Genomic DNA, 21,413 nt, shown 5'->3' on the forward strand with positions numbered 1-21,413 from the left:
AGCCCTTGGGCACCAGTCCATCTCACAGTGGTGGGAGAGATGGGAGTGACATTTAAAGCTGGGGCCCGGGGTACGTGAGATGAGTCATGGGACTCTGCTCTGCTTTTTGGGGACAGCTACAAGGATGATGATGGTGCCGCAATACTCACTCTGGAGCTGAGGGCTTCAAGCTGGTGATCCTTTTCTTTGTTCTCACTTTTTAGTTGGTTCACCTCCTGTTTGAGTTGTTGAATCTCCTCATCCCTTGTTAACACTTCTTTTTGCAATGATGACACCATCCCTGTAAAAAAAATAAATAAATAAAGACTCGCAGAGGTCAAAGGGGCAGGAAGGATGACCGTCACCACAGCTGTCGGCCAACTTGTGGGGGAGCCCCTTCCAAGCCCGGGAGGCCCCTGGTCCTCGTCTGCAACTCAGGAGCTTTTGTCCAGGCTCCCGGAGCTGGGACAGGGATGACCCTGAAAAGTGTGGAACAGTGTTTGTTTAAGACCTCAGTGAGAACAAGAAGTCAGCGAGTGTTGCTGGGAGAAGAAAAGCCTTTGGGGGGCCCCTGTGGGCTCAGGTTTGGCAGGAGAGGCCACGCCATGGGCCTGGGGAACAAAGGCCAGTGCGGGGAAGGACCAGGAATTTTTCACCAGGGGCCATAAAAAGTCTTACGGCAGAAGGAGGCTGTGAGCAGGGTGGCTGGATTCACACTCACCCGAGTTTGGAACCCGTTTCTACCACTTAGTAGTGTGGTGTTCTCGGACAAGTTATTTTCCCTGTAAGTATCTTTCGCTATATGTCCCCCATGGAGTTATTATAAGGGTTAAAGACATATAAAGAATTTAGGAGAGTGGCTGACCCATTGCGTTCGTTACAGGGTACCCATTATTTTTTGTGGTAGCCGGCTTCTAAAATGGCCCCAGTGATCCTGACCTCCCGTAGTTCATGCCCTGGCACAGCCCCTTCCTACCATGAGTAGGGTTGACGTGTGTAACCAGTGTGATTTTGTGGAAAAGATGGACCGTGACTTCCTAGGTGGGTCATAAAAGATACTGCAGCTTTCCTTTCGCTCTCTGTCGGATCACTCACTCAGCGGGGGAAGCCAACCACCATGTTGTGAGGATGCTCAAGCCGCCTGGGGAGAGGCCCAAATTGTTCAGAATGGAGGCGTCCAGATAACAGCCGTGTGGACGAGCCATTCTGGAAGCAGATCCTCCAGCTCCTGATGCGGCTTTAGATGAGGTGACATTTGCCTCAGCCAATGTCCTGGCTGCCCCTCATGGGAAACCCTGAGAACCAAGTCACCCCCTCATTCCTGAGCTCCAGAAGCTGGATGACATAATAAATGGTGGTTGTTGTTTTACCCACGAACTTTTAGGATAACCGGTTAGGTAGCAGGAGATCACTAATACATTATTGGATTCTCAGGTTGAGGACACGTGGGAAGAAGGGCATGGAAATGCTGTGGGATTGGATTATCTCACGTGGTTCTTTTCTTGGAAGAACATTATGCCCAATTTCGTTGATAGCCATCAATCAAAAAAAGTATGTGAGATGAAGGACAATGTGACCCAGAATTTCATTTAAACAATGAGCTCTGTCACAGGACACGGTTAAGTTACTTTGAAACAGGTTGATCCCTTTGGGACTTGCCTTCTAGCTTTGGGAGGCGGGACTGGAGCAACACACATTTATTTATTTATTTATTTATTTATTTATTTATTTATTTATTTATATTCATGTGGATTTTAATTTTATTCTTATTTTTAATTTTTTTTATTATGTTCATTTAGCCAGCATATAGTACATCATAAGTTTTTGTCATAGTGTTCCACGATTCATTAGTTGCGTGTAACACCCGGTGGGCATCCCAACACGTGCCCCCGGAGCAACCTCTAGTCTAGTGGCATTTGGGCCTCATGAGTGAGCCAACACCTTTTTGACTATCAGATACCCTGTGGATTATGAAGCCGCTCCGTTCTGGAGGCTGGGAAAGTCAACCATTCTTGGCCTGTGTGAGCTTCGAGATGGTCCCCTCTGCTCCTGCTGGGTTTTCTTTCCCTGCCCACCTACCTGTGCTGCTCAACACTCAGCTGAAGACTGGTGGGGGACCCTCTAGAGATCACCTCTCTGTGTGGCCTCTCCTCCCTGGCACGCTGCCCAGCGCCCCAGAGCTGTGTTGACCTCTCCAGTGCCATCCCCTCAAAGTGGGGGCCCACTGGTTTGTTTCCTCTCTCCCGGATCATGGTCATGTGAAAATAATTATTGCAGATATATTTTTTCTTTTTTTGGTTGTTTCAGGCAGGAGAGCAAACCCAGTTCCCGTCATTCCATTTGCCCTGTACGTCTTTCCCGCCTCTCTCACTGTGGAAGCAGGCGCTGTGATGGCCTCTGTCAGCCTGGTCCCTGAGTGGCCACGATGAGCAAAGTCCCTGCTAACCCACGATGGATACCACGTGGAGGCAAGACATGAGCCCGTCTGTTATAAGCCACTGAGCCTCGGGGCCCGTAGCTGCAGCGTAACCCAGCCCCGTGCTTCTCGAGCTTGAATGTGCATACGAAACCCCAGGGACTTCAGCAAAGTCAGATGCCCTTTCAGGAGGTTCTGGGCTGGGGCCTGAAACTCTGTGGTTCTCACCAGGACCCAGGGCAGGCTGATGCTGCTGGTCTGGGGACCACACCGTGAGTGGGTCCAGCCCACCCCAAGTGTTACCCTAACGCAAGTCTGTCCAATCCCTGAGTGAAGAAGGTGGTATCCGAGACAGGCCTGGAGCACAGATGAGATCTGACAGGCCGGTGTGGGCGAGGAAGATAAGGGCCCAGGGTGTCTGTGTCTGGAGCCGTACCCGGCTCGCAGGAAGGGCTCAGCAAATATCTGAGGACATTGTAAATTAGGGAAGAGCATGACCAGGCCTGGCAGGTGGTGGGGGTAAGGGTGGGAAGTTGCAGAGTGAGGCGGAGGAAAAGCCAGGGGTCAGGCTGTCCTGGTGCATGGCACCCGGATTCAGAAAGAGATAGATGGCGATTCACCTGTGGCTCAGCGCTATGCTCGGCTTTCACAGCTATGGACGCGTTTCCTGCTGTGTAGCCGGTACTCTGAGAGCAATATGCCCCTTCCAGACTCACTGCCTGCTCCCCATCCCCCCTGCTTCACTCCCTCCCCTCTTTCTCTGTTAATGGCCCATCCTTCTCAGGCATGTGATTTCTCTCTAAAATCCCCAGTGGCTCCCCATCACCCTTAGAATAAAACCCAGACTCCTCCCTGTGACCTACCCCCTGCGTCCCTCTCTGACCTTGCCCGTCCCCCACTCCCACGTTCACCCCACTCCAGCCACACCCGCCTTCAGCTCCTCCCACGCGGCCAGCTGGCCCCAGCCTCAGGCCCTTTGCATTTGTGATCCCTCTGCCTGGAACACTGTTCCCTCTGGCTTCCTCACTGCCCTTCCCTTTCACCTCTTCAAAGACCTGTCCCTTCCAGCCCACTAAGCTATTCTCCCTTCACTTCCGCCCCTGAAGCACTTCGCTCCCACATTGCCCACTTGTCTCTGAAACGGGCTTGTTTATTTACCTGTTTACGTTTAGTGTCTGTCACCCACTTGCACATGTGAACCCTAGGAGTACAGAAACATTGTGATCAGGGCTGTCTCTCCCCAGCACCTAGAGCAGGGCCGGACACCTAGTAGTGCTCAGTAAACACGTACAATGAATGAAAGGATCCAGGGTAAGAAGCAGCTGGCCTCTGGACGATGTGCTCGCCCCACCTCCCCCAAGTCTGTAGTGTGCAACCTCCTCTGCTGGCCAATTAGGAAATGTTTCCACCGGGGTCCAAGTGCACCAGGGCCCTAACGTGGTGACCCCACTCTGTCCACATTCTAGCTTGCACTGAAGGCAAGCTGGCTTCTGGAACCACCCAAGCCACACGGTGCCCTGTGTTCTCCCTGGTGAGCCTGGCACTCACTAGACATAGCTAAGTGATAACCTTCACTCAAATCGTTATCAGGCCCTGCCCTAGGAACCAGATGGCAAAAACCCTCTCTTGAGGGCAGGCTGCAACTCACAGACGCAGGTCACTCAGAAGATCTCCGAGGCTGCACCCCAAATCAGTGAGCAGCGGTGCGGTGGTTGATTGGTGATGTCTGCTGTGGCCTGGGGAAGAGGGGGAGGGGAGCGGCTCTCAGGCCCACATCAGAGAGAGCTCACCTGAGGTGACGGCATTGTCCCTCCGCAAGTTCTCGCCCTCGTTCTTCAGGGATGTGATCTCTGAGTTCCTCTCAGACAGGGTCTGGCACAGCACCTGGCTGTAGCCTTTCTGTAGGGCACTGATCTGTGGGAGGAGGCAACACACGGTCAGAGGGGGCCGGCCCAGGCGTACTTCTCCACGGCTGGACAAGAGATTTGGACTGATCTTTGGTGGGGTGTTGGGGAAACCGAGTTTTTAGTTTTAACTAGTGGGAGGGACAGGAGAGGGCCTGTTCCTTCAGTGACCACTGTGTCATACGAATGAAAACGTGAGCCTTAGCTCTGTGTCCACAAAATGGCTCAGGAGCAGCTGCCTGGGGACAGCTGATCCCTGACGTGCCTTCCTACCACCTTTGGACTCCCAGCCAGAAGGAGACCAGCCGTTGGTTCCGGGTCATCCAGCGCCGACCAGATGCAGAGCAGAGCTCACGAGAGGGAAGCATGTTATAAAATTAACTTCCCCGAATGAGAACAACAGCGGCTTATATCTCAGAACACTCCAGAGCTCACAAAGCCCGTTCCCAGATGCTACCTCCCTAGCTCCTCACCGCATCGCAGGAGGCTGAGGTTCCCATTAACGCTCCCAGGTTGCAAGCGAGCATCCCGAGTCTCACGGCCATGAGGATGACACGGCCGGCAGAGGTGGAGTCCCGATTCGGCTGGTCTCCAGGTGCCCGGTTCCCGCTCTGCCCCCCTTGCCGGGTGGCTCTAGACACAGGAGTCCGGGCTGCAGGCTGTAAAGCACAGCGTGGACTTGGGAGCCCGACTGTGGCCTGCAGATTCTGTTGCTGCCACTCACCGGCTGAGGAACACACCGGGAGGACACCGGATTCTGTCTCCCTGTTTCATTAAGTGGGGTGATGGCAGTCCCAATCGGATAGGATCGTGAGAAGTATTTTACTAAGTTCGTGTATGTACAAGCGCCCAGATGGTGCCTGGCCCACGGCATACAGGTGGTAGATGTGACTGTCCTCTGACCTCACTACCCAGGTGTGTGTGAGCGGCAGCTCCCCGAGTCAACCCCGCAGCTCCCTGTCAAGCCTCTTACCCTGCTGGAGGTGTGGCTTAAAGAACGAAGGCAGGTGGGGCGCGCTCAGGTAATGCGGGTGCGGGCGCAGAGGCCTTGGCCAGCAGAGGGCGCTCACGGTCCTTGTTCTTGGTGTCTGTCCCTGAAAACCTTGTCATTCTTACTCTGGGAGAATTAACAGAAGGAACAAGGTTTCACACGTTCCCTGGCTCATTTCACGCACCATCATTGTTCAGATTCTATGACAGCTGGGGCAGGTACACTTACTTTTTCCCTGGGGTATCTGAGACATTGGGAAGGGGGCGTCTGCAAGAAGGTGGTGGGGACACAGATGACTCTGTCCCCCACCCTCCCCAAGGCTATACTTTTGCATGTTTGTGCTTTTGAGACTTTGAGTGAAAACGTTTCTTTCACCTCTTACTGTTCTCGGTGGGGGACATGCAACTTTCCCATAAAAGGTACTTGGGATAATTTTTAAGAGTGTTTCTAGCTCTTCTCCGCGTCGTGCTTTTATTTGCACAACACCAGAGGCACAGGGCAAAGAGACAAGCTTCCAGAAGGGATGGGAAGACATATGCCCGCCTGCCCAAAGACGCCAGTGTTTCTGCTTCTGACAGATAGAAGATAATTCAATCTAGGCACCAGGGTTTGAGGATTTCAGATTACGAGGAAATTCCAGTCTTCAAACCTCTGTTTCCTTCCCCACCTAAATAAGTATCCAGATTGTCTCTAATGGGCATGTATCCCAAGAAGTTGCATGTCTGCTATCCTGGGTAATAAGATGGGCACCGAATCTTAAGAAAGCTGATAGCGTTAGGAGGATGGCCTCGAGAAAATAATTCGGCTGTTAATTAGCTCGGGCGTTCAAGAACAGGCAGGGGCAAGCACTTCCCAGTGATACTGTAGCGGATGGAAGACCTTTGAGAGCCCTCATGATGCACACACTTTCAGGGGGACCTGATGACTATAAAGTAATCAGAACAATAAATCAACCAGCCACATGGCTTTTATTTCTGGCTGAATGTTCTGCAGGCAGTAGAATATTTAAAAAACTAAAATGTGAGCGGATAGAACTTGATTTGGGTTCAGATCAACTGCAGTTTCCAGTCCAGATATGCCTTGTTACAAAATACTCTCTTTCGGTTACAAGTGAAGATCCAGGGGTGGGGGGCGGCGACAGTATAATGAATTGGTGTAATTATTTCTAGATACTTTCTTTGTGAACATTTTCCCCCCAGATATCACTAGCCACTTTAAACAAGACTCGAATTGTGACCTACGGATGCTCAAAGATACGTGAGGATTACACTTTACATGTCAAATATATTTGACTAATAAAGATTATGTGGGAATTATTCACCCTTGTCCGCGGACCTGGACAAGACACGCCACTTGTACTCAGGAAAGCTCTGAGATGGGAGAATAGCCGAAAGAGATATTACCCTGTCCGATGGCAAAACTGGGTTCAGATCAAGAACAAGATGCCCGTCAAGGAGTTAGCTTCCTGTCAAGTAGCTGTCAAGTAGTAATTCCTATAGGATCTACTACTTTCCTTGTTTTTCCCAAAACACGTCCGACAGAGAGTCATTTGTTCATTTGAATATGAGAGCATATATCTGTTTACTTATTAATTCTGTCTCCCTCATTGGAACATAAAGGAGGGAAGGCAAAAATCATACCTGCCTCGTTCTCTGCCGAATTCCCAGAGCCCAGAAGAGAGCATGGCACAAGATGGGCACCCAATAAATCTTACTTGAATGAATGAATGAACAAATGAACGGACACGGTCCTATCAGTGTTCTAGGAAGTAGCTGGGCCCACTCTTTGCTCTCATGGAGCTTACGGTCTCCTGGTAGAATCTCCTAGGTTCACCACGCACAACCTAAGTCCTTTCCTGGGGCACCATTTCTCGGATCAAAGCCACGCACCTTGAGTTGCTTAGAGGAGGGGAAAGGCAGTGAACAGGGAAGCAGAGAACAGAGGCCCCAAGCATAGGGAGTCTACAGGTTTGGGCAACAGTTTATACCAAGGCCACAGAACTGTGGCCAGTTTGTTGTTGTTGTTTCAAATCAACTTTGTTGACATGTAATTTATGTACAAGATCAATAGCCAATTTTAAAGTAGTTGAAGAAAATTTTTTTTTGGATCTAGTTAGTCTCAAGGATAATGTAGAAATTCTGCGTGGAGAATTTTTGTTTGAGGAAGTTCCCTACAAGTGAGCCAGCAAGTGCCTTTGGGCTTGGGTTTGGAAAACGGGGGATTCCTTCTCCCCCTCTCCAGCTGACTACCTACAGCTCATTCTGGCTGGGGCTGGGGTGGGGGTGAGCGACAGTCACTGAAGCCATGGAGCTGTGTAGGTGGGATGAAAGCAGAGGATCTGCAAGGAGGCAGACCTGCATTCAACTTGCACCACCCCCTCTAACTTCCTGTGTGAACTGAACAAGTTCCCGGGCGCCCCCAAGCCTGCCTCAGTCTCCTCATCTGTAGAATGGTACATGTCAGAGGACCGTGCGGTTTAAGTGAGCCAATGCATCTACAGCACTTACACCAAAGCTTGCTCCTTGAACGTGGTTCTCCTGGGCTAGGAGCCTGCCATGCCCCCGATTCCTGGGATGTGTGCTCATACCCACAGCACTGCGCTGACCATCCCTTTTCTATCCATCTGGGTGACTCCCCTCCATGCTCCCCTGGCTCTCCCCGACAGCTGCTGCCCTGTGTCCTGACTCTAAGGCCTCCACCAATGTGTCTCCGAGTCCTACCCACCTGGTTTTTCAAGCTCTGGATCTCTCTGCGTTTGGCATCAATGTCTTCATCCAGATCCTGGAACTGACTCTGCCTGGACGAGGCGGACTCCGAAAGCCTCTGACTCAGGCTGGCCACTTCATTCTGCAGCTTCGCTATCACGGCATCTTTGTATTTGGATTCAAGTTCAAAATCCGAGAGACGGCTGATTTCTTTCCCCAGCAGCAGAATGATTTCATCCTGGGTGGAGGCCAGATGGGGAGTTTAGTAGGTGTGGGTCCGGGGTGCAAGACTGAGCCCATTTTTAAAAATGTAGGGAAAACGGAGTGTGATTCTTTTGGGAGGGTGAGGACAGGTGGGGAGGGGAAAAAGCGTAGTTTCAAGGTTATCTCCATCACTTGGAAAACCTCACCGAGACAAGAGTTTGGTGAAAATGATATACTTGTATATAGACTCCTGTAATAGGTGTTTATACTTCACAGAAAAATTCCTTTCCCGTGAAATTATATTTCATGTTGAGAACAACTGCCCCACATGGGAACTTTTGTTGCTAGGGAGTTTATTTATAATATTTTTGTTTATAATATTCAGCCTAGCACACTGGGGACCCAGGAAAGGTAGTTAGGAAAACGACATTCTATTTGACCACATCCTGCATATAATGAGGACTATTCTTTAACTTAAAAAATTTAATACATTCTGAAATATTTCTTTTCCCTTTCCTCCCTTCTGGTACTTCCTGCCTCTTTGCGTTATTCATGCAAAAATTTACTCCAGGTAACTGAATCTGCAAGTAAATGAGATAAGAGTGGTGATTTATTCGTGTGGGCTCATCAACTTTGGGTCGGGGAAAAAAAAAATTGCCGGCTGACTTTACCCACAGGTATAATTAACCCAGTTCTCCATCTCTCCAAAAGAAAGAGCTCTACAGCCAAAGAATTTGTTAGGCTTCCCCAGCAAAAAGAAAAAAAAAAATTCCCCAAACTTTTCACCAGAAGTCATCAATAAAATGTCCAAAAAAACTGAAACACAAGTCCCCAGATGTATTTGCAAATGTAGCTACAGAATTTCTGCTTCTAAAGTAGACCCTGCTCTTCCAACCATTTCCCACTGGTTGGAAGGAGGTAAATGAGTAATTTGTAAGCCAGCTCATTTCCTGGGGAGCTTTACCCAATCAGCCTCAAGACCTTCCAGCTCCCCGACCCATGGAAGGACAGGGTTTCCGTCGTGAGGAAGCTTCTCTGGCATTGCCAATTGCTGCCAAGGGTCTTTCTTTGAATCCCTGCAAATGCTTGTGGCAAAGTTTCAAGGGATAGCATCAAACAGATTCCATACTCCTGGGCGGCCATGCCTGTTTCACCCAATTATGGTCAGCCAGGTGCTTAGTATCTAGTTATGCAATAAACATTTATTGAGCAGCTACTATGTGCCAGGCCCTGTGCTGGGCTCTGGAGTATAAAGAAGGCTGTAAGGTGTGCCGTACAGATGGAGTTTAAGCCTTTCTGTGAGGACCCCAAGCTCTTCCTTGAGCGAGTCCTCCCCCTTCCATGTGGTCTTGGTAGGACTGTCAATCATGTGCCCTGCTCCTTCCTGTCCCGCCTCCCCGTGTGCACGTGACCCAAACTGATCAATCAGGGTTTTCTTAGAGATTTCATGCATCCATCACAGAGGGAGAGGATCATGCCTCCTTTTGGATCACAAACTTTAAATTTATGGGTTTATGTGCCTGAGTTTGTCTTTTCCAACACATGAAGCCTGTGTGCTATAGAAAGCCAAAATCCGAGGGAAACAGAGGGAAGAGATCGGTAGTAGCGAGTGTTTTGATCTCGCTTAAGCTCCCGTATCTGGCCATGCCTGAAGCTAGTGGGCTTTTAAATTTCCAAGAAGATGAGCCAATAAATGCTTTTTTTTTTTTAATTTATTTTTTTTTGCTTAAGCTAATTTGTTTATTGGCACTTGCATTTGAAGGAGTCCTGGAAAGTCAGGGCATAAATGGCTTATAAATAGAAAAATATATATAAATGTGGTTGCATCCTATTTCCAGTTTAAAACTGGGGTAGATTGAAAAATGACCACAGGGGCGCCTGGGTGGCTCAGTTGGTTAAGCGACTGCCTTCGGCTCAGGTCATGATCCTGGAGTCCCGGGATCGAGTCCCGCATCGGGCTCCCTGCTCGGCAGGGAGTCTGCTTCTCCCTCTGACCCTCCTCCCTCTCATGCTCTCTGTCTCTCATTCTCTCTCTCAAATAAATAAATAAAATCTTTAAAAAAAAAAAAAAAAAAAAAAAAGAAAAATGACCACAAATGCTTTGCACCTTCTGCCATCAAGCAGAATTGGACTTCCCCATTCCCTAAGTTGGGGCCGGTCCTGTATCTTGCTTTGACCAATAGAATATGGCAAAAGTGATGTACAGCAATCTCCAGGCAAGTTCTTAAAAGGCTATATGGCTTCTGTTCTGGCCCTCTGGGAAGCCCGGGGCCACTCTGCTGTGAAGCAGCCCCAGACGATAAACCATGTGCAGAGAGAGGCCTATCACTCCAGGCATGCTGGCTGAGGTCCCAGACATGGGAATGAGGCCATTCGAGACCACTGGCTGGGCCATGCCACTGATTGACTACAGTTGCATGAACGAAGCCAGGGGACACCAGCAGAAGAACATTCCAGGTCAACCTGTAGATTCTGGGAAGTAATAAATTGCTGTTTTGGGGGGTTTTTTTTGAGTAGGCTTCACACCCCACATGGGGCTTGAACTCATGACCCTGAGATCAAGAGTCACATGCTCTACTGACTAAGCCAGCCAAGGTGCCCAATAAATTGCCATTTTAAGCCACTAAGTTTTGGGATGGCTTGTGCACAGCGAGAGAGAACTAATAACAGCGTCTGAGCCTGGCTTCTCGCCTCACTGCAATACTTCTCCAAGGTTTGGTCCTGGGACACCTGCCACCTGAAGTCGCAGATTCCCACGCCCAGTCTGGACCCCACGTGGTTCTGCTCCTCACAGACTCAGAGAATTGCTGCAGTCTCAGGCCCCGGTCTTTAAGGAAAGTAAGATATCGCAGGACTGCTTCTTTTAGGATAATTTCAGGTTGTGTCTATGTAGGGAGAAATCAACCTGGACCCTTCCCAGCATGGCTTGAATTCATCTGCTCTGGCTCCCATTCCCATTTCATTCTAAACCTCTCTGGTTCTTCAACAAACCTCTGTCTTCCCTCAGTCCTCAACTTCATTGCTCACTACTTCCTGCCAGGAAACGTGTTTTCCCCACCACTGTGCTGCTGCTCATGTTTGACCAAGCAGTTACTGTGTGGGAGCCAGGAGCACCAGCTTGCAAATTAACCAGGCCTAGCTTTGAATCCCAGCTTTGCCCCTCACTCTGTGCAACCTTGGGCCAGTTACTGAACCTCTCTGAGCTTCGGCTCCCTCCTCTGTAAAGTGAGGGTAGTAACATTTATTTTGAAGATGGTGAAGATTACTGAGCTAATTGAATGTCAAGGGCCCAGGACACAGTCCAGCACACAGTAGGTGCTCAATACTTTGTGCTTGTAGATGTTGTTATTTGGGATAAAATGAGCAGTCACCAAACCTTTGGTTGAATGTCCCGGGAGTAAAAGGTGGTTTCTTGGAAGTAGTAAAAAAAAAAAAAGGCACTTCTAGACCACAGAGAGCAAGAGACAATCCCTCTGCAGTCTCTCTTGCTGCTATAGACCCCTCACCTTATCCTGCTGGGCTGCGTCCTGGTCCACGTAAATATCCCTGGAAGGTCCTGCCCCGGAAATTCCTTCGACCACTGACTGTTCCGACAGCTCCACAGCATTGGTCCACACTAACGCCAAGATCAACAGAGAGCACACAGGACATTGTGAGTGACCCTGAGGTCTAGAAGGATCTTTTTAGACCACCTTCTTAATTCTTTTCCTGCTGTTATTAAAAATGGTAAAGCAGTGTCTACGTTCACGGCAAAGCGATGAAGAAGGCATTACAGAAGTATCAGAAAGGGACAGAACAGCCTCCTCCCTCTTCTCCAGGGTTAGCTGCGCTGATTCGCTTTGGTGCACCCCTTTCTAGGCTTTTTGCTATTCCATGTAACAGCTGGTGACCTTGGGCAGGTCATTTACTCTCTAAGCCTTGGTTATATAACTTACATGTTACAGTCTCTGTTATAGAGGACACTTTGAGGATTAACTGAAGTAGTAGAGCAGGGGTTGGCAAACTATGGCACTAGGGACAAATCTGGCCTCCCAACTGTTTTTGTAAATAAAGTTTTATTGAAACACATCCACAGTCATTCATTTGCATATTGTCTATGGCTGCTTTCCAGCTACAAAGGCTGGGTTGAGTAGCTGTGACAGAGACGATATAGCCCACAGAGCCTAAAATATTTACAGAAAAAGCTTCTCTTTACAGAAGTTTCCTACCCCTGAGCACTATATTAACATTAAGCACGAAATGTTAGCGATTTTTATTGCAATTATATCTTTAAAAAAACAAAAATGGATTTCTATTGCAGAGATCTTTCCCCAGCTTGCTTTTTCACTTGACACTATATCAAAAACATCTTCCTATGTCAATATTTGTAGCTATGCTGTGGTGTTGTTTTTTTTTTTCTATAACTAGAAGTTTGTACCTTTTAATCCCCTTCATTATTTATATTGTGTTCTGTTTTTTTTAAGATTTTATTTTTATTTTTTTAAAAGATTTTAGTTATTTATTTGAGAGAGCGAGAGTAAGAGAGCGCGAGCACAAACTGTGGGGGAGGCAGAGGGAGAGGGAGAAGCAGACTTCCCGCTGATCAGGGAGCCCCATGGGAGGCTGGATCCCGGGACCCCGGGATTATGACCTGAAGCAAAGGCAGATGCTCAACCGACTGAGCCACCCAGGTGCCCCAAGATTTTATTTTTAAGTAATCTCTGCACCCAGCGTAGGGCTCAAACCCATGACCCTGAGATCAAGAGTTGCAGGCTCCATTGACTGAGCCAGCCAGGCACCCCTATGCTGTATTTTTTTTAATGGTAGTGTTGCAGTCCATCGTACAAATGTGCCAAACATATTTAACTTGGATCCGCTTGATAGACATTCAGGATTTCCTGATTTTTTTTTCTTTTTTTTTTTTTTTGCTTATTTCCCCACAATATTACAAGGGTTGTTCATGACTTTCAGGAGGCCTGGTATTGTTATGCTTGGAGGCCCCACTCTGTATCTCATCAAACACACCACGATTCACTCACATTAACACTGAATACATTTTTTTTTTTGGGTGTACAAACTTTTGAAAAGATTTCTATATTTCTGTTTTTGAGATCATTTGGCTCTAAGTGGCATGTTTTAAATTTCCAACTGACTGATTTCTGGGCAATCATTGCACATTCTTGTCTTCTTGTGAAGTGAGAAATTGAACCAATTGTTTTCAAAGGCTATGAAACATTAATGAATGTTAACATTAACAATTAATGAAGTACACACCTTCACATTTGTGGACATTTACTCAATCATTTAGTCCCTTTGATTCTGCATTTTTTATTTACGCACTTCAGAGCCAACGATTTTCTCCCCCAGGTCTCGACCGTGTTTGTGGACTCCAGAAGCACGAGTGGACATAGTCAAAGGCCTGTGGTGCCTGGCAAATGCGTGGCCTTGCGTGTTGGATGAGTGGCCTTGGCCAAAATGTTTCCTGGGCACGTGGAAGGGAAGGGGCCTGGGCTCCCAACCACCCTCCCTGCATCTGCACCAGAACAGGCTGGGATAGGCCTCCTGGTGTAGCTGGACCTTGGGTCACATCCCCTCCCTGGCTAACACCTGCCATCACTTCCTTCTTTTTATAGGGTCTTTTTACAGGGTCTCAGGCCACGTTCCTCTGGGAGGGTACTCTTCAGCCACACTGCCCAACATCTCGCACTCGTCCCAGCCACTGCCCACCCTTGCCACTCACTGTCCCTTCCACCTGGAATGCTGTTCCCTCCCCTCTGCACTTTGTGAAGGTCACTTGCCTTTCAGTGCTTGGCTTGAGTGTCACTCTCTCGGGGACACCTTCCTGATCCGCCAACTAAGTCGGGGCCTTATAGTTACGAGCCAATGGGTACTGGGCATCTCTGCTGCTGAGTGTTACCATGGTTACCATTTTATAGATGTTGTTCTGTGATCCTTTTGTTAATGTCGGGTAAGTTCTGTGAGATTGGGGACCATGTCTCAGTTTGTGCCCCTTAAAATGAATTGGCTAATCCCATCTGACAGATATGTAAACGGGCACAGAGAGAGAACACCTCTGCCCAAGCTCACAGAGCTGGAAAGAGGCCAAGCCCTCACCTGTCTCCATTCTGTGATGCGCTCATGGACAGGGAAAGGTGCTCAGGAGTATTGTCGAAGAACAAAAAGCTCAGGGCCTGGCCCACTCTTGACCAATAACTCACGAAAGGCTTGTTGGCCACCAGTGCCCTTCCATAAGTCAATGCTGGGGCTCACAAAATCCGCTGTGAGGCAGCTGCTGTTACAGCCATGTTGAGAAGCCCAGGTGCAGAGAGATGGAGGCCACGCGTCTGGTATGGGGCGGTCAGGTCTGACCCAGTCAGTGTGGCTCCGGAACCGGCGCACACACCCGCACGTAGGAGGTCCTCCCCGGTGGTGAACATGTGAATGAGGCCGTGAGTGAGGAATTTAGGAGCTGGTTCACCGTGACAAACCCGTCAACGAGGAGCAGTTTCGCATGGACCGTGTCCCATGGAGTGTCTCCCTTCCTACTGATCGCCAAGGACTGGATTTGGGATTCACTTGATGGAGTTTCAGCCGCTGCCTGATGAAACTGGTCAAGTGACCAACTGTCCTGGTTTGCCAGGCACTGCGGGGCTTCCTGGGAGGGGGGACTTTCCGTACCAAAGCTGGCGAAGACCCAGGCAAACCAGGATCAGTTGGTCTTCCTAGAAATAGTCGAGAAAAGAAAGCTCCCTACTTACCCACCTACACACCCACTTGGTTTCCTGTGTCCATGCTGGAGGCCAACAGCGCTATGGACAGAAAAGGCTTAGGGAAGAAGTCCTGCTGGGTGCGCTGGCCTCAAATCTCAGACACAGGTGTGCTCACGCCACCCCTGAGCATGGGCCTCCCATGTTCTGTCAGTATTCTGTGCGTGGGGAGCAGGCCTGGGGCCCAAAGCACCAAGATGGCGACTCCCTCTCTCTGTGGAATGCTCTCCCTGCTTCCTCCCCAGGAATTCTGGAAGGTGGCTGCCACTACGTGTGGGGGGAAGGGCAAGTGCGGAACAGAGTAAGGGGCAACAGAAGGGCTTCCTGGGGAATGTCACTGAGCAGCGCTGTCTTATAGAAAACTGATGGGAGCTACATAAGAGAATTTAAACTCCTCTAGCACTAGTCACATTAAAAAGGTAAAAAGATGAAACTGATTCTGAAATGTATTTTATTTAACCCAGTACGTTAAAACATCACATTTCCACACGTAATCAAGACCAAAAACGATGGAGGTGTTTTACATTCTTTTTCTTTTGGGCACCAAGTCTTTGAAATCCAGGGTTCCTTTTACACGTCTAATGCCCCTCGATTTGGAAGCTGCATTTTCAACAGGAAGACTTGATCTGTGTTTGGGCTTCACCATAACTTACAGTTGGGAAGAAGCAGATTTGCATACTCAAGACGTTCTGGGCATACTTTAAACCTTCCAATAACTGAATCAGGTATCGGTTTTGAAATTTAAATTAATGCAAATTAAACATTTTGTTCCTCTGTCCCATTAGCCACCTTAGCTCAGTCCCTGTGTGGCTGGTGGCTACCCCATCAGAAAGCACATGCCGGGCAGCATTACATGGACAGGCCACAGTCCAGAGACAGCTCTGACACCTGAGGCTTTCCTAATTAGCAAACTGAAGGCCAGAGATGGGTTTTTATTGGTAAAATTGGTGGCCCGTGACCTTGTATGCTCTGTGTTAGAAACAGGCTCCCAATGGTCAAACGGAGGAAGGAACTGCCTGAGGGTCAGCCGAAGTACTGGGGAGCCCCTCCCGTGTGCTCCCCAGGAGGGACCTGTGTCCAGATGATCTTTGCCATCTGATGCCATCTCTGGGAGTAACTCCAGATGCCCCTGTGACCTTGTCCTGGCTGCCTTGAGTGAGCCTTTTCTACCAGGTGACAGCCGGAGCCCTTAAAGGACAGAGAGCCTAGACTTGATCAAACCTACAGGGCAGGCTGAATGAGGCTTGGGACCCCTTTGCTATATTGTTTACTGGAAGTCTGCATGGGAATTTATCTGAGACTTGCTTTCCTTATACCCAGGCAGGGAGGTGCTGGAGCAATTTCCCCCACCGGCCCCAAACGTCTTTACTGGCTCCTGTTACATTTCAAAGAGAACCCAAGGGCCATGTGTGACCAAACTGGCTTAACTCAGTTCAAGACAAACTCTCTAACTGCTGGATCATTTGGAGGTCCCAGTGGGGAGAACCCCGAGGGAGGGATGGGATGGCTGGGGCAGTGGGATGGCAGGAGTGGGAGACAGAGGTGCTTTAAGAAGTTTCAAGGTACAACTATTTGCCAAATGGGAGAGAAGTTGCTTCAATATTTTAACAACTGTTTGGCTCTCCCGGAACTTATCAGATAATTATCAGTTCTCACCAGGGACAGCATGTGTGTTCCTGCATTGTGTCTTTAGGATTTGGACTGCGTGCCTTTCATTGTGTGGTGGCCAGCCTCCAAGATGGCACCAATGGTTCTTATCTCCTGGTATCCACACCCTTGGATTGTCCTCTCCAACAGTGGATGGACTTTGCAATGGTCAGCTCAGCAGCCATGATGAAATACCATAGACTGCGCAGCTTAAGCAATGGAATGATATTCCTTACAGCCTGGAGGCTGGTAGTCCAAGGTCAAGATGCCATCAGGGTTGGTTTCTCCTGAGGCCTCTCTTCGTGGTTTGTAGACGGCTACTTTCTTTCTGTGTCTTCACATGGCCTTTCCTCCATGTGTAGGCATCCCTGGTCAGTGTGTCTGTCTGTTTCTCTTTCTCTTCTTATAAGGATCCCTGTGATGTGGTGGCAGGAAGTCTTGTAACACATTGCCTGTGGTGATGGGGAAAGTAGAAAATGTTCCTAATGAACTGGGTGATGGAGCTCAGGCAGAGTGCCACCTTACTCCTTTCTGGCACTTACTGTGAATGCAGGAGGGGACAGAGGCCAGTGGAGGGACTGTTGAACCACAAGGAGCTGGGACTCGATTGGGCTTGAAGATTCCCTGCCTCTCCACGTGGCAAAAGAAATGCAAGACAGGTTCTGGGCAAAGGTCAAATCCAGGGCACTCTCAGGAAAACATGCTCCGAAGATGAAGCTGAGTGTAAGACTGTAATATCCTTTGTCAAGAATGCAGAACAATCTGAGCCAGTGTCTCAGAGAATGATCTGGGCAAAGCATGGGGCTTCTAAGAAGTGCTGTCCCTCCCACTCTTGGCAGAAGCCCAGGGCAGAGGAGTGCTTATGTCAAAGGAACATGTGGGCATGGCTTTTGCCTAGTTGGGTGAACCCCAATAAGGAACACTACCAATGTGGATTGAGGGAGGCAGAGACCCACAAAAGCAAAAGAAGCCAATGAACCCCACAAGTCTATAGGCAGGTAGCTGACTATAAAACTATGCAGTTGCAAACATGTGATGTCCTTCATGGAAAAGGTAGGAGGACTCAGAGGGCCCATCCAAGGAACCAGAGGGCAGAGGCGAGAGCCATGGAGGGTCATTTCTGGGCAAGAATAGGTCTAAGTCCTAATCAGGGAACTTCCAACATTTTCCTGGCTGGATTTCAGAATTGCTTTGGGCCAAGCACTCCTGTGTGTTTGTTTTTCCCTTTTGAACAGAAGGCGTGTCCACAGCAGTATGCTATGGGTGTCCCACCAGTGTATGTTGGGTGTGTGAGGGACAGACGACCCGTCTCTTTAGTTCAAAGGTCTTCAGATTGCTGGAAATGGTACTTGAGAAGCTGAACTTAAGGAACTACACCTAGTGAGCCTCATCTGCACCTGGACTTGATTTAGATGATGAGATTCTGGAATTTAGGCTGATGCTGGAATGGGGTCAGACTTTGGGGGAACTTGGGAGAGGGTGAGGGAGTGGTACAAGTGGGGGGGGTGAATCCTTGAGGACCAAAGGGCAGACTGTGGTAGCCAGCCTCTAAGATAGGGCTGCCAATAACACTTGCCTCCTGGTATTCAGGCCCATGGGCTGTCTTCTCCCAACCTGGATGGAGCTGACTTGGGTAATGACAGAGTAGCTTTGGAGGCTTGCCCTAAGAGATGTTGTAGTTTCCATCTTGCTTTCTTGGATCACTTGCTCAGGAAGAGCCATCTGCTATTCCATGAGGATTCTCCAGCAACTCTCTGGATAGGTCCCTATTGTGAGGACGTGGGGCCTCCTGCCAACAGCTATGTGAGTGCGCCATCTTGGAAGCAGATTCTCCAGCCCCCGTCAAGCCTTCAGAAGACTGCAGTCCTGGCCAACAGCTTACCTGCAACTTATAAGTGACCCTGAGCCACCCTGCTAAGCTGCTCCCAAATTCCTGACCCACAGAAACTGTATCAGATAATACATGTTTGGGGTTGTGTGTGTGTGTGTGTGTGTGTGTGTGTGTGTGTGTGTTTGCTTTAGGCCACTAAATTTTGGGAGAATTTGTCATGCAGCAGTTGATAACTTATATATGTTGCAGTTAATTTTACATCAAAAAGACAAAAACTGTTGAACTCTGGTTACTGTTACATATATTAACATATTAAGGGGGAAGACTATAGATATGTGCAATTTATTTTGAAACATATCAAAAAATAAGATGGGTTAACGAATGGGTAGAAGGATGGTTAGAGAGATATGCAATAGAGTATAGCAAGGTGTTTTTTTTTTTTTTAAAGATTTTATTTATTTATTTGACAGAGAGAGAGACAGCCTAAGAGGGAACACAAGCAGGGGGAGTGGGAGAGGGAGAAGCAGGCTCCCCGCCCAGCAGGGAGCCCGATGTGGGGCTCGATCCCAGGACCCTGGGACCATGACCTGAGCCGAAGGCAGACGCTTAACGACTGAGCCACCCAGGCGCCCCGAATATAGCAAAATGTTAATGATGCAATTAGGTAGGATGTTCTCTGTCAAATTCTTTTTACTTTGCTGTATGTTTGAAAACTTTCATATTTATAAAATATAGGGGGGAAATGGCTGAGTAATTTCATTTGCTGTTGATGGCACGTAAGGGTTCCTCTGATGATGAAGATGAAGATGAAGATGATATAACTGCATTTCATTTACTCCTCTGTTTGTATATTTCACAACAATAACTATTATTTGAATGGCTGAGGGAGGTGATTAGGTGAACGGTCCTGAGTGACACCAGTGGAGGATGAGAAGCCACAGACACAGCTGGGGACTCCGAGGGGTCCGGGGCTGGGATGCAGAGGAAAGAGAACGGGATCTTCACATCACAGGCATGGAGGAAACCGGAATCATGCCAGGGACTAAATCAAACCCGCTGGTGAGGCCAAGAGGACAGTGACAGGCAGGAAGTCCCCTCCTCAGATGCCATGAGACCTTCCGGGGAAGGGGTTGAGGAAAGGAAACCGGGAAGGCTGGTCCCCAGAGTGACCGGGCTGTGAGTGACAGCAACAGTGACTGAGATAACCAGCCTTCAATTTGACTGAAAAATGTTAGATTGGACTAGATTGAATATGTCACATCTGGGAGGTAATTTTCCTCAATAAGCCTCAGCCTCCTCTCACCTGTAAAATGATAATAAAATATTTAAAAACCTCCTAAGGCTGTTGTGGCCAAGGGGGATTTCAGGTGCCAATATTTCTGCACATGTGAGTCAAAGCTGTGAGTTTACAGTCCTGCTACACATTCATATATAAGCACACACACACACACACACACACACACACACACACCCACATCCACACACTCGCCACAGGGACACTGATGGGTGCCAGCATGCAGAGCACGAAGTCTGAAGGGATATGCCCCAAAAAGTCAACAGGGGATATTGGGTGATGAGGGTGACAAATGGTCTTTAACTATTTTCTTACTTTCTCTTTATCCCTGATTTTTTTTTAAAAATTTTTTAAGTAGGCTCCACCCTGGGCTTTTGCCAACATGCGGCTTGAACCCACCACCCTGAGATCAAGACCTGAGCTGAGATCGAGAGTCGGATGCTCAACTGACAGAACCACCCAGGCACCCCTAACCCTGATTTTCTCACAATTAAATGTGTTCTACTTTTAGAATTGGAGAAAATAGGCAAAAATCAAGACCCACCCTTGTGGCTCTACGCCCATCCCCAAAGCCACCAGGGGAAGCGCGCATGAATACCTTGCTTGATGATGGGAGGCCTGTGAGTGCTATCCACCACAAAGGAGAACATCTTCCCACCAGCACTCACGGGCCGCTTGTGGGAGGCAGGCGGGACCATGGTGGGTCTGGGAAACCCCTGGGACCAGCTCCTCTGCACTGGTGGTGTCCAGATGCCTGGGCGGAAGGGCATCTGTGGTGGTGAGGGTGACTGTTTCGACTGCTGTGTGGCTCGAGGTGGCTGTGGTCTTGGCCAAGGTACCGAACCACTCATCCATGGGAAGGAGACCTGCAGGGGCAGACAAGAGGGTCAGAGGAGGTTCCGATCTGCCGGGGGGTGGTCTCCACTCTTGTCCCAGCCCTATAATTGCTGCCCTGGGGCTCACCTTATAAGTCTCTTCCCCCAGGAAGCCCTCCCAGACTCTCCCCAAGTTTGCACATTGCACACTGTCACACCACCATTAATTGGGGGCAGCCTTCATGCCAGGCATCCTGGCAAGAGGTTCACGTGCACTGCCCTATTTAATACACCCAACACTCTTCTGTCGTGAGACTGAGGCTGAGCAAGACCTCGTGACTTTCCAAGATCACAGATTTGCCGGTGAGCCTCTGAGCTGGTAGAATGTCACCTCTAAGAGAAGAGGGCTTTTTGTCTATCTTGCTCACCCCTGTATCCTCAGCACCTAGAATAAGTGCCTGGCACATACAGAGCAGGCCCTCGAATACTGGGCGAAAGAACGAGGGAACAGATCACTGAGATTCACACCCAGCTTTCTAGGACCCCCAGCCTGCTTTCTTTCCATCCATGCAGCCCATCTCTTGGGCACTTCTACGCCATCTGTCCTCCGAAGCCGAGAGCTCTGGGATGACAGGAATCCCAACTGTCTCATTCACTTTTGATCCTCAATGTCTACCACACCTGATTCTTGGGAGATGCTCCGTAAATATCTACCAAGGGAATGTTTCAGCATCTGACCCGTGGAAGATGTCTGCAGCCACTGTCATTGGGAAGCAAGCCCAACTCCATCTAACCTCGGCCAGGCCCCTAGAGGGGCTGACACCTGGCTTGTGCCTGGGTTTAATGCCTCCGTGGTGGCTTCTCCCTGTGTATAGGGGTTA

General features: G+C 49.0%; 1 protein-coding gene across 1 annotated transcript in view; it reads right to left on the reverse strand.

Annotated features, from left to right (window-relative positions):
* The window catches only part of FHAD1 (forkhead associated phosphopeptide binding domain 1), a 123,803-nt gene that overhangs the window by 66,105 nt on the left and 36,285 nt on the right, over positions 1-21,413 (reverse strand). The window contains exons 4-8 of the mRNA XM_032393215.1: positions 20,316-20,583; positions 11,706-11,815; positions 8,015-8,233; positions 4,186-4,309; positions 150-280 (exon numbers count right to left, since the gene is read on the reverse strand). Coding sequence (XP_032249106.1) covers positions 150-280; positions 4,186-4,309; positions 8,015-8,233; positions 11,706-11,815; positions 20,316-20,583 — 852 coding nt within the window. The remainder of the gene's footprint in view (positions 1-149; positions 281-4,185; positions 4,310-8,014; positions 8,234-11,705; positions 11,816-20,315; positions 20,584-21,413) is intronic.

This window comes from Phoca vitulina, unplaced genomic scaffold (genome assembly GCF_004348235.1).
Source record: "Phoca vitulina isolate PV1807 unplaced genomic scaffold, GSC_HSeal_1.0 scaffold2, whole genome shotgun sequence".
Classification (NCBI taxonomy): domain Eukaryota; kingdom Metazoa; phylum Chordata; class Mammalia; order Carnivora; family Phocidae; genus Phoca; species Phoca vitulina.